Source organism: Antechinus flavipes, chromosome 1 (assembly GCF_016432865.1).
Source record: "Antechinus flavipes isolate AdamAnt ecotype Samford, QLD, Australia chromosome 1, AdamAnt_v2, whole genome shotgun sequence".
Lineage (NCBI taxonomy): Eukaryota > Metazoa > Chordata > Mammalia > Dasyuromorphia > Dasyuridae > Antechinus > Antechinus flavipes.
The window spans coordinates 223,140,171-223,153,806 of record NC_067398.1 but is presented as its reverse complement, the minus strand read 5'-3'; the positions used below and the strand labels follow the sequence as shown (position 1 = coordinate 223,153,806).

Sequence of the window (13,636 nt, the reverse complement as noted above, 5' to 3'; positions counted from 1 at the left end):
ACTATTATTATCACCCAGTTAATAAATATTTGAAACAGGATTAGGATTCAAGTCCTCTTTACTTAAATTCCATCACTCTAACCACTGTGGCTTCTTCGTATTAGTGTGGGCCATGCCTTGTAATTTTCATTATAATTAAGAGTTGTCATAATGGCAAAAGGCTCTTTCTTAAAAGAAATAATTATCTTTTATAATTTTTGTCGTTCAGTCACTTTTCAATCACGTCCAAATCTTTGTGACCCCATTTGGGGTTTCCTTGACAAAGATACAGGAGTGGTTTGCTATTTCCTTCTCCAGCTAATTTTACAAATGAGGAAACCAAAGCAAACTAGCTTAAGTAATTTGTCCAGGGTCACACAGCTGTTATCTGAGGCCACATTTGAACTTAGGAAGATGAGTCTTCCTGACTCCAGGCTCAGCACTATACTATACTACCTAGCTGGCTGAAACCTTTAAAATAAAAGTATAAATAATAAAATCTTGGCTAAAAATTACTATTACTGTAGTTATTCCCCAGTGATGATCACATTTATCCACTAACATTTGTATTTACCAACAAAATTTATATAATTTTACAGAAACCACATATTAGACATCATATTACAAATGAAGAAAATAAAAGTTTAGAGAAATTTTTCATGGTCATAGAGGTAATGTCCGAGTCTGGACTCAGAATTACAGAAAGAACTTGAAAGGATTTTTAGATCTCATCCAGTTGAACTTCCTCATTTTACAGAATATCCCTTGAGGACAAGAACTGTATCACTTTTGTCTTAGTATGCCTTCAACTAACACAGTGATTGCTCCACAAAAAGAGCTTAATAAATGCTTTTTTGAATTAAAGCGACTATTTTATTTTCAAAAAGGGAGGAATGAAGTTTTAATCTGCAACTTCGTCTCTTAGCAGTTTCAAAGAACCAATCTAATAACAGCATTATAGTAATATTTTTAACACAAGCTGAGAAATAAAAAAGAAATTAAAAATCTCAACCTGAATTTCATTCTATGTCAAAGCTGTCTCCCTAGTGACAGTTGCAAAAATATATATAAAAATTAGAATGTTTTCAGCTTGATTCAGAGGAAATTTAGATTCCAAAACAGAATATTTCAGTGTCCTACAGTACTTTCAGTTCATGAGACTTATATGTGTCTTTACTTTTACTTTACTAATTACTTTAACAAAAATGAATAAGGTCCCTTATTTTAACATTTTACCTCCTGGGATACTATGAGAGCCAAACTGAGACTATATAATTAATTAAACTATAGATTCAATCTCCTTTGTTAACAGCTTTCATTACATTTTCTGCTATAGAACTATATATACACTTCTATGAAATGTTCTTTTCAGGCCTTTTAAGTTAGAAAAATCCTTTGTGAAAAGATGAGGAGTATCTAAGCATGTGTAGAACAATTATCAAAAGGCACTCATCATTTGCATTAGGAATGCAATGTTCTTCATAAAATTTTCTTAAATTTACATTGTTGAAAGAGGGCACACCTCAGAGAAGTAGAATGAAATAATGGAAAAAGGGGTTTAATTCCCTACTTTCCCACTTTGAATGCTGGACCTGATGTAAGGAAAACATCTTCCTGAATTCAAAGCTGAAATCTGATACTTATTGGCTGTGTGACCCTAAGCAAGTCACTTAATCGAGTTTGTTTATCAGTTCCTTTTCTTTTAAATGATCAGAACAAGGAAATGACAAACCACTTTAGTATCTTAGCCAAGAAAATCCCAGAAGAGTATCACATGGATTTGGACGTGAATGAAAAGACTGAACATCAACAACAAAAAAACTATGTGCCTTTGGGCAAATCCTGGGCCTCAGTTTCTTAATTTGAAAAAGGGAGCTGATAGACCGAGGCTATTTATAAGTTGTTATGAATAAAATATTCTGTATAACTCAAAAGTAATATATAAATTGTAAACTATTACTACTAGTAATATGATCTAGTTTAATAGATGAGTAGTAGCTGGATGCATATTCAAGCTGGAGAAGGAAAAAGGTCCAGCATACAGAGGATTTGCATCCTCTATCCTCATTTCCCCAGGTCTTAAAACATTTTTAATTCCACTATATTTGAGTGAATACCTGCATGTTTTAAATGGTCAAAACATGAGCTCTTCAAAATTATCATAAATTCAAGTTAATAAACTATATAAGGTTGCAAGTGAAAATTCCTGGAAGCAGGGGCTTTAGTGGGCTCAATATCCTGCCTTACAATATCCATATTTATTGGATATATCCAATAGCCATAATTCTCTAATTTCCAACCTTACAATATCCTGCAAACCCTTAAGAGAATTCCATACTGCTGGAGTGTAGTGAGATAGTGCAAGATAGAACTCTGGGCCTGGAGCCAGAAGGACTTTAGTTCAAATATGGCCTCAGGCATTAACTCAAACTCTGTGACCTTGGATAATGACTTAATCTCTGTTTCCCTCCATTTCTTCATCTGTAAAAAATGAGGATGTATGTAATAGCACCTACTTCACAAGGTTGTGGTGAGGAACATAATTACAAAGTACTTAGCATAGTGCTTGGCACAAAGTGTTATACAAATTTTAACTATTATTATGCAAGAGGTACAAAATTAGAGACCAAAGTTTTAAAGACAAAACAGATTCATTAACTACAAAATTGTAAAATACCATGTAGTCAAAATTAATTTACATAATCTAGCTTTTCTCAGCCTTACAAAAAAGAAAAGGACAAGGGAAACCACAATTTTGAAGTAGACATGGAACAAAGCATGCTAGAATTACTGAACATTGGTCCAATAAGACATGTGATCCAAAGAATTTAAAGCATCATAGAAAAGATTAAAGAAATAAATATAAAGCACAAATACAAAATATAGAGAAAGAAATATGAAACATACTTTGGGGTAACACATACCTGATAATTCAGATATGTTTTTGGTATTTGCCTTTAAATCAAATGCAACAAATATTAAAGGAAATCAAAATAATTAGATGTGGACATGTGTATACAAATATTCATATACCATACACATAAATACATACTCTTATATATGGATGTACACATAAAGTCTGGACCAACCTGTGATTTCCTTGGTGTAGGGAACTCATGGTATTAAACATCTTCCATTGATGCAGAACAACTCCCAATTTGTATTTATCTGTGTACTGAGAACTTAAGTGATAGATAAAGTCACCTATCTATCCTATGGTCACCTAGCTAGCTTGTGGTAATTAGGATTTTAACGCTGACCTTCCAGACTTCTATTTAAATATCACACAATCTGTCAAGTAAGACAAATAGTCTATAACTCTTGTGCAAATATATAGATGTGCGTTAAATATGTTTATGTGTATATGTTCAAATCCACATATATCATTTTTCATGTAGTAGAAATGCTAATATAAGTCCGAATGACTTGGATTCAAATCCAGATTCTAACACATGTGGGTTTTGTGTGACGAAGGGGAAGTCACATGAAGTTCCCTAGGCAACTCTCAAGATAAATTGCAGAGCAACTAAAGGTTTAGAAGGTTTCCACAGCAGAGGTCCCCAACACTTACAAAATCACAGGTTCAAACAATGATACAGATATAAAACTATATATGGATAAGGTACCTGTGGATAAACTGTTACCCTTAATTTGAGACTTGCACTGTTATATTTCATAGATTTTCCTACTGGGTGATACACAGTAAATCTAGTCATTAAACTAAGAACTACTTGGAAAATTAGAAGATAACCTAAAAGCCATTAAGTCCAGCTACTGTAACCAGATAAATGTGTGTAGGAAAATACCCTACTTTCTTTACTTTCAGCAAGACCTTTCAAACATGAGTTTGAAATTGGAAAAAAAAATTCAACAATTTTTAACATTAAGGAATATGACCTCCACACCCTAATTTTGGCTTCCAGAATGAATTCAATATGCTTATACTATAGCACCATCCTCATCAATATCCATGCACTAATGAAACCACAAGTTTTCATATCAAAAGAAAAAATCAAGACTAAATCATAAACACGAAGAGAATATGTTTCTATAAAACTGAATAAACTCAGACCGAGTTTGGACAAACAAACAGGAAAGGGGAGACCCATGAATCACAACTGACATCATGAACTTAAATTCTACAATTTAAAAATCATCAAGAACTACAATGAGAGTCAATGTCTGAATACCTGGTTGGAGCAGTATCCATGAAAAGCTATAGAAAAAAAAAGAGAGAAGAGGACTTCAGACATTCATATAGACTAGAGAATTTAGAAGTGATGATGATGCCATAGTCTTAAAATATGCTTAAATTTAAAGGATGAAATCAAATGTTAAAAGATTTTTTTTTCTCTTCCAAAAAGAGTAACCACAAGTGCTTATAATGCTTACAAATTTTAAAACTTGGAAGGTGAACAAATGACGGCAAATTGAAACCCACGAATACTGGATAGAAATAGCACTGCTAAAGGTAATTCAGAATAAAGAAAAATTCAAAATAAAAGTCAGTGATTCATATCAATTAACCTCCCTTTGCTGATTCATCCATCTAGAAATTGTCAGTATTAACTACTACCTCTACTTACCCCATGAAGATTTTAAAAGGAGAAAGAAATGGCAACTTTTAAAGATGGTAAGAGTAAATATATACTTATTTTTCAGTGCTAGTTACAAGTACAATCCCCTTTATTACTTCTGGCCTGATGCCACTTCCCTACAGGTAATTATGTACCTCTGTGTGTTACATGACTAAATTTGGAAAAGCCCTTTGATTAACAAACAGTTTTCTTTCAAGTGGACTGTAATGCACAAGTTGTTGATGTACAAGATTGTGTTATTTTTAGCTAGCAAAATTGATGCCAGAGGCACCACGGTATGGTATTTAGAGAACTAGTATTAGAACCAGTAAGGTCTGACTTTAAGAAGTCTTACTTCAAACACACATAATAGCCTGTGTGGCCAAATCACTTAACCTCGATGCTCTAGACAAATATCTAAAATGGTAAGTTAAAGAATAGCTGATTTTTATTGGTTGGCAATTTCCTATTCCAGTGAAATCACAGATCCATTTCCTATTCCTAAAGCACATTAAAATCCAGGCTATTTTAGAAGCATGGAATAAGTAATAATTTTAAACCAATATTTAAAAGCAATATCACATCAGGAAAAAAAATTAATATGTGCTATTTTAAGGTCTTGCTCCCCAAGGCATTTATTTTATTTTACATGAGCAATTTGATATTTAAAAAAGCAATCTTTAAGCATTATACAAACAGGCAGCATAATGAGACCAAAAATGGGATATTTTTATTGTCAAGCTTTTATTTTTCTAATACTAAAGAGAAATATATTACATTTTTAAAGTCCATAAAGTTTTTATCAATACATTGTCAAACTAATCTCAAGTACAAGATGGGATAAGAAGATGCATCTCTTTCAGAAGCAAGAGAGAGTAGTAATAGAATCTTCAACTACCTAGATAGCTGCTACATGCTTTCGTCTAAAAGCAGGGCTGCTGAGGAATTCTTGACTTTACTGTTTATTTTATTTTTCAAAAGTAAGCAATGTGGGAAACTGCTGGTCTAGACTTATCAAAACTGCTTACTGCTGAAGTAGCAATTATGAGAATCTTAGGAGAAAGTGCTAAGTCCAGGATGAAGTCAAGCCCAGCATATTGTATGACCCTTAGATTTTAAGAGAGCAAATTTCAAAAAATTCAGCAAAAACATAGATAGGACCTCTTAGTCTAAAATTCTACAGAGAAAGTCCACCCAAGAAGATAGTATAAACAATTTTGACAAAGAAGGGAGCTATGTGAAGAGAATAATTTAGATTGATATACAAGGAATCATGTATTAGTCTAGGGCTTCTTAAATTTTTTCCCACTCACTACTACTTTTCACCTGAGAAATGTTTACATGTCCCTCACATTTATAACTATATAAAAGAGGTATGCAAATCAAACATTAATTATTTTTTTTAAGTGTGGAAGAACACTCTAGGACACTGGTAACCCAGTGACTCAGGCTACTCTCGTAGATGATAAAATGCAGGATAACTAAAGATATACAAAGGGATATTTTCTGCTTTTAGCAATCTAAATATAAAATCTTTTAAATTGATTTAACACTGATTATAGGGGCAACTAGGTGACGCAGTGGATAGAGCACCAGCCCTGAAGTCAGGACCACCTGAGTTCAAATCTGAACTCAGACACCTAACACTTCCTAGCTGTGTGACCTTGGGCAAGTCACTTAACCCCAACTGCCTCAGCAAAAAACACAAAAACAAAAAAAAGCAAAGTGATTATTAAGACAGTCACATTTCTTCAAGAAGAATTTGTGAAGACATCTCATTTTTTTTTTTAGACATTTCTTCAAGAAGAATTTGTGAAGACTTATCTCTTTTTTTTTTTTTTGGACAGGAAATGTGATTGATGAATCAGAGAAATGTTATAAACCTAATATAGTTGGATTTCAACAAAGCATTTAACAAAGTCTCTCATTCACTCCTTGTGGACAAGCTGGAAGGATGGGGGCTAGAATAATCAACAAAATAGCTGGGTAATAAATCAACACATATTCATTAAATTCTTTTTATATGTCAGGCACTTTTAGCTACTGAGGATACAAGTACAAATAATGAAATAATACCTACTCATGAGGAGCTTACACAGTAAAGCATAATGTAGCAGAAATATAAACATTAATACAAAATAGGTAAATATAGGTTGGTGGGGAAGAAAGCTACATCATTGGCTTTTTAAAGGGAAGTTTTCTTTAAGCAGAGAATGTTTGAATTGTGTCTTCCAGAAGAGATGGATTCTGCGAGGCAGAGGAGGTGTGCATGGCAAGTATGTGGGATGGCCAATACAATGGCATAAAAGCAGGGGGTAAAGTGTAGTGTGTGAAGAGAAGGCTAGTTTAGCAGGATTAGAGGTGCAGGAAGGAGAATAATGTACAACGAAGCTAAAAAGATATATTGGTGCTAGGTTGTAAAGGGCTTTACAAGTCAAAAAGAGGAATTTTTATTTGATTCTTGAGGCAACAGGAAACCATTGGAGATTACTGAGAGTAGGAGAGCTACATTCTCACATCTGTTTCAGGAAAATTACTTTGGGAACACTGTGTATGATAGACTTCACTGGCGACAGATTTGGGACAGAGACCAATTAGGATATTATTAAAATAATCTAAGCAAGAGATGATAAGAGTCTGAACCAAAGTAGTCCATGTGAATGAAGGAGTTAGAAAAGATGTTGAAATGGTAGAAATGGTAAGATTTAACAAGTAAATGGATATGTGAAATGAGGGAAAGTGAGGATTGCAAGATAAAGCAGAGGTTAGAAATCTGAAAGACTAAGAATTGGAGGTACCCCAAACAAAAATAAAGTTTTAAAAAGGGAGGGCTTTTGTTTTGTTTTGTTTTAGTGGAGAAAGACAAATTCAGTTTTGGACATATTTAGTTTAAAATGTGTAAATAAAATGAGACTAGAATGACCAGAGCCAATGAGTACTCATTGATTAGTCAATTCCATTTCGAAGAGATCTCTAATGTTGTAGCCATCCTTCAAAAAAAGAAAAAAATATTTATCAGTAAAGAATTTTATAATAAGTGATTATCAAATGTGCATAAAGTTGAGAATAATACCTGACATTTTAGATGAGAGCCAGATTTTTTTTAATGTGTGGCCTAAGTTCCAATGGTCTTGTGATGAAGAGAGCCATCTGCATCCAGAGAGAAGATACTGAGAATTGAATGTGATTACAACTAGTATTTTCACTCTTTTTGTTGTTTGCTTGCATTTTGTTTTTTCTCATTTTTTTCCTTTTTTGATCTGATTTTTCTTGTGCAAGAATAAGAGGAATAAATGTAGTCATGGGACTGAGAAGAGAGAACTAGAATCTGAGAAACTATCTAGTGCATTCTTTTTAAATTCTATCCATGGGCTCCAAAAAAATCAACTGTATAAAAATATAAAGTGGAAAAGGTCTGGCTAAACAATTAATTAATATGAAAAAGATTTTCAAATTAAAAGTGGAATAAAGGCACAACATGAATCAGTGGGTGAAAATAGAAAAGAAACTAAAGACATTAAAGTTCCAGGAAGAAAAGATCATGTCCAGGCCTAAAGGGGAAATGGTTCATCTACACACTGTCTCTCATCAGGCTACTGGGGTTACTTATTGTTGTTTTGTGTCCACATTTTTGGAAGTACATCAATAAACTGCAATGAGTCTAGAACAGGGCTCCTTAAACTTCTTCCAATCCTAACTCCCTTTTTGCCTGATCCTTATTTATAAAATAGGTACACAAATCAATTTCACGACCCCCACATTCATATGCGATGGGGTTATGGAAAACAATTTAAGAAGCTTTGGCCTAGAGAAAGAACAGAAAAAATAATGAGAGAACTGGAGAGTACATCATATTAGAATCAGATATGAGAATCTAGGACATTTTACCAATGAAGAAGAACATTTAGGGACTGTCTGATCCTTGATTCCAAAGCATATCCCGTATAAACTAGAATTAGTGTTGGGCTTGCTCTACTCGGACTCAAGAGGAGGGAGCAAATGAGGCAGATTAAATATAAAATACAAAAAGAATTACATTTGATATGGAAAACTTTCTTACAGAAACTTTCCATCAAAAATTGGCATGGGCTATATCTGGATATAGTGGGTTCCCCATTAATTGAAGGCTGGATGATGACTTGGATGTATATCTTTTATAAGAATCTTTTTTATCATTTTATAAGAATGTATTTTTTTAATATGAATTTTTATAAAAGAGTTTCTTGTTCAAGGAAAGACTGGACTAGATCTTCTCTGAGGTTTCTTCTAACTCTAAAATTCTATTCAATCTACTTCATGAAACCTCTGAAGATTAATGGAGAACTGAATACTTGCCCCTTGATTCTACTTTATTTGAAAAGGCAATCCCTATTATACTCTTCATTCTATATATATTTTTAAAAAGGCTTGAACTACTGCATACATATTAATGTATATTCATTGTTCTCAGACTATATATAATCTTTAATACATCTGTTCCTATCAACGTCATGGGTTGTAGATTATAAATTCTTTTAAGTATTTGAGACTTAACAATTGCCTCTTTTCCTCTTGTATATAGCAATAACTTCATGCATAAGGAATACGTCATGTAATGAGGGCTTTTAAAAGAATGACAATCTTGGCATATACTGTATGAACTCTTGATAAAGTATGTGTTAAAAATTTCCTGGTGGCATTTAAAGGTAATAGGAAGTTACCTGGGTCAGCCTATCATAACATAACAAACCAACTTTCTCTGACACAGCCTCTCCTCTACTTCAGTTTACCTGATTTTTAACACTTTTTTTTTTCCCTCTCTATTTGAAATGGCTTCTTCTCCCCAGTAGAAGAATGACAACATTTTATAGCTAGAAAAGGATTCACAGACCTCACTTTTCCTTCCCCACACCCACTTACCCTCCCTTAATAGTCTCCTTTAATTAATATACCACTTCTCTCTGCTTATTCACATAACTCATGTCTTACTTCGAATGCATATATAGTCAATGCTAAGTTACACAGCATGATTTTATGTTGCAATCTAGGTATTCCTTCATCATGTAAATATACTACTCATCTACTCAAGTTTAAGGTCCTCCAGGTGATTCTTAACTTTTATATCCTCCCTTTTGAATGCCATGCCAAATATCAGTGTTATACAGGTCATAGTAATTTTCAAAAATTATTTGATAAAGAATTTTTTATTGTTCTCTTTTTATGAGGGCTTATTTAGTAAAGAGACTATGCTAAAAGAGAGCTTTTTCCCTACTATTTATTGTAGTCTTCTCCTTCTAACTCTGGACAAATCAATAATGATTGAACAATTATCTTTGGAGTGTTGATTTGGAAACAAACATCTATATATATTGTGAAAAGAAGATAAAACTATGTGCCCATGTAGTAGGCACACTATATTGATACTGTAAATTTATAGATGGGAATCAATTTTTTTTAAAAAAAATTCAACTTTTATATATTTTAAATATTTAAGAGAATCCAGGCAGAGTTAGTATAGATATTGTACTCTGTACCAAAAAAAAAAAAAAAAAAAAAAAAAAAAAACCCTCTAATTTCTCCCAAAATATTCAGTGGTAACCAAATTCTAATACCAACAATCCCCAGGTGTGAGTAAATTAACAAAAAAGTATTCTTGACACATTTTTTCTAAAGGTAGAATAGAAAAGACCTTAAAAGTTTCAAAAAATGTAGAAAACATGGTTCAAATTCAAGCCATTTCAAAGTAAAACCTGCACTAGGAGTGAGTCTTCATTAAGTTGGTCTTGCTAACTAAAGTTAAAACTTGCAAACAAATTGCTTTAAAATTTACAGTTTTAATTATGTTAAAGCAGAATGAATATGATATCCGATTGAGGAGAGAGAAAAATTGAAGAAATCTGATGATTTTCCACCAGAGAAGCTTCTTTAAAGAGACTGCTTACTCTACTTAAAACTAATTTCATCTCTTCCATCTCATCAGGCCAGATTTTTTTAAATCCGAAAAACTGTATTTGGATTTCAAATGACAACAGCCTTTTTCCCTCAATGTCTGATTAAGCAACCAGAAAGGAAAATATTTCCTGACCATCTTTCCATACCTGCCACATCCTCAATAAAATCCACAATATAAGCAATATCTCTATCAACGAAAAGGGCACATTCCAGTGACATGTGTTGGGGTCAGAAGTTTTACTTCTAGAGGTAGAAAAACCAGGGTGAGAGTGGGGGCAGGTTGATATTGCTTCCCTGTTTTGCAGAAGAATAGAACTACTTGAAAGAAAAGGTTTTCCCTCCCTAGCCCTAGTAAGGGAGGAGGTAAAAAAGAGGAGAATGGTCCAGTCTCTGAATAATAGTTTCTTCCAGTCAGTGACTTCCACGGTACCTACCCCACAAGTGAGTGGGATTAAAAGCTCTAAGTTTGAAACCTCAGTTTGAGAAATCTCACTGCCTCTCCCCTTCTCAGACACTTTGGTCACACACCTCTGTGTCCAGCAAAAGCCTGGAACTTTCTTCATCCCACAATATACCCACAGAGCTGTTAAAAGTGTGTTTGCAGGGAATTTGTGCTCATTAAGATAGTTTTATTTTCATGTTAAATTCATTTTTAAAAATCTTCCATTTCTATATTAGTATTAGGAAAAGCTGCAATATGTCTGGTTTTTCTGAGGTTAAGGCCTTATATGATGCCAAAAAAGGAATTAAAAAGCAAAATAGAAATGACATACAAGCTGTACCAAATGCATTCAACCTTTTCGTTGGTCTGGGAACTTTGACCTCTATTTGCTACCTTAGCTTTATTAATGTCCAGTAATGGGTATTCAAAGACTGCTTTTTTTGGAAGTGACAAACTGGTGAGAGCAACCTGACCAGTCCAAAATGCCATCAAAATAATAGATATCCTTTTCAAGCACTCGAGCCCTGCCATGACTTTTACTTTTTTTTTTTTTTTTTTTTTTGAGGGGGGGGCAAGAGAGGGAAAGTAGACACCAAAACATCCAAAGAAAATGAGTGTTTGGGCCTTAGTGCTATGACTCAGGAAATGCTGTACCATTGGTGACTGCACAACCTCTTTTAGCTGATTTTCTACTGAAAAACCGGACAGCCCGACAGAAAGCAAAGGGGCTATTTCCTGAACCTAATGCAAAAACCTCTTTCTCCTAAAACCAAAGAAACATTTTATTTCCTTAAGATGTTCGAAACGAACATGTGCGCTAGGCTCTCCAAACCCTGGCTGGCAGCCCGATTCCATGGAAGAACTCCGAAAACCCCGGAGATGATGGGAAAAAGTGTTAGGTTCCCCATAGACTAAAGCTCCAAGTTTGAAATCCATTTCGATTCTGTTCAACCAGCACAACCATAGGTGCCAAGTTGCTTATTTCTCATTGTCCTAAAAGAAGGGACTGGGTCAGAGAAGGAGGGTAGGGTAAGAGCAAAATGGAATAGTTTCTGGCTTGCAGCTAGAAGAAACAGAAACTGGAAGAGAGGGTGGGAAAAGGTGAGGCCTGGGGGCTGTATCTCAGGACCGTGAAAAATCAGGGGGACCAGGGGGACCCCAAAATAAGGGGATGCACTGTCAGCAGGTGAGGGGGGATTCAAAGGGTTTGTATTCCCTAAGCCTCCTCCTGGCTCCCGCAAAAGCCACAGAGCACCTGAACCAGTCGCAAAGCAACAGGGGGCTTAGTGAGCAGGGTCCAAGGAAGGGGTCTGTGTGATTCTTCCCCACCCGCAGCTAGATGACTGGGAGTAGTGAAGGGGTGCATCCGCCACGCCCCTCCATCTCCTCCACCAGTATCCCCCCAAACCACTCATCCTTAATCTGCGTGGCACTAGGAAGGGCGGGACGGGGTACACATTCACCCCTGCAGCTTCGCTTCTTACCGGTGATGTCCAAGTAAACGTCCTCCTGCTCCAGATCCACCAGGTCCTCTGAGGTGGAGTTTCTGCTCTTCTTGGCTCCCAATAAGTCCAGTGAGCTCCTGGTGGTGGGGACCTTGAGCCAGCTTGATGATCTTCTCTCGTTCTTCCGCTTCATGGAGCCGAGCGCGTTGCGTCCAGGGACCCACGACCATTGCCCTTAGCTCCCGCCCGTGAGGCCGTAGCTGTAGCCAGCCCCGCACCAGTGCTCTCCAGAGGAGGAGAAAAAGCAGGGGGCGGGAGCGAGGGGGTGGGGAATGGGAAGCGATGGTGCTTGTGGTAGTGGCGTCGGTGGTGGCGTCGATGATGGTAAGGGGTTCTAGTGGTGGTGGTGGTGGTGGAGCTGAAGGGGGGGAGTGAAGGGGGAGACGGGGGACCCGAGCCTCCGCAGCTAAGTGGGGGGAGGAGGAGGAGGAGGAGGAGGAGGAAAAAGAGGAGGAGGAGGAGGAGGAGGAGGAGCAGCGACAAGCTGAAGGAAGTGGTGGAGGAGGAAGAAGAGGAGGAGCCCAAGTTAACGCTCTTCTTCGCACTACGAACAACCTCAGCTATCAGACTAGGAAGCCCCTACTTCGCCACCGCCTCCTTTTGCCCGCAGCCCCCACGGTGGCTGCGGCGGCGGCGGCGGCGGCGGCAGCAGCAATAACAGCGGCAGCTCCTCCTTCTTCTCCTCCTTCTCTCTTTAACCCGCCCCCACGTTCCCTGCAGCTTCAAGGTGGTGATGATGGTAGAAGCTGCCTGATGATGGTAACACAGCAGCTATTAAGGCTGCTACAGCCCCGGTGGGGGAGACGGTTGAGTGCACCGGGGCCAGCAGCTCCTGGGAACCCCTGGGGGGGAATTCGGTGGAGTTTCATTCACAAAAAATGCCCACAGCCCTTGTCTAGACCTGCAAACCAAGGCTTCTCATTGGCCGGGGGTATGTGACGTCATGGAGACGGGGCATTTTACCAGCAAGTAGCTAATGACGCCATAGAGAAAAGTATGGGCAATCCCACCAATCAGGGATAAAGAGTGTCCTCCGTGGTACGGTGAACTGCCACCCTCAGCCTCCTGAAGTTTCTTCTCTATTCCCTACCTTCGTTCCCCAACTAAGTTTCTAAAATTTTCACGTGTCCCCTGAAACTTATTGTTTCCGGAAGTGCCCATCCACAAATACTTTTTAAATTTGTAGGATTTACACATTCCCT

General features: G+C 36.6%; 1 protein-coding gene across 10 annotated transcripts in view; it reads right to left on the bottom strand.

Moving 5' to 3' along the window:
* Positions 1-12,668, bottom strand: part of CDC14B (cell division cycle 14B) — a 99,453-nt gene extending 86,785 nt beyond the window's left edge. For 8 of the 10 annotated variants that reach the window (XM_051996748.1, XM_051996752.1, XM_051996742.1 and 5 more), the window contains exon 1: positions 12,414-12,668. In XM_051996748.1, the coding sequence (XP_051852708.1) occupies positions 12,414-12,567 (154 nt within the window). In that variant the 5' untranslated portion in view covers positions 12,568-12,668. The remainder of the gene's footprint in view (positions 1-12,413) is intronic. The other 2 variants (XM_051996772.1, XM_051996788.1) reach the window with 1 other exon arrangement.
* Between the last annotated feature and the right edge of the window lie 968 nt (positions 12,669-13,636).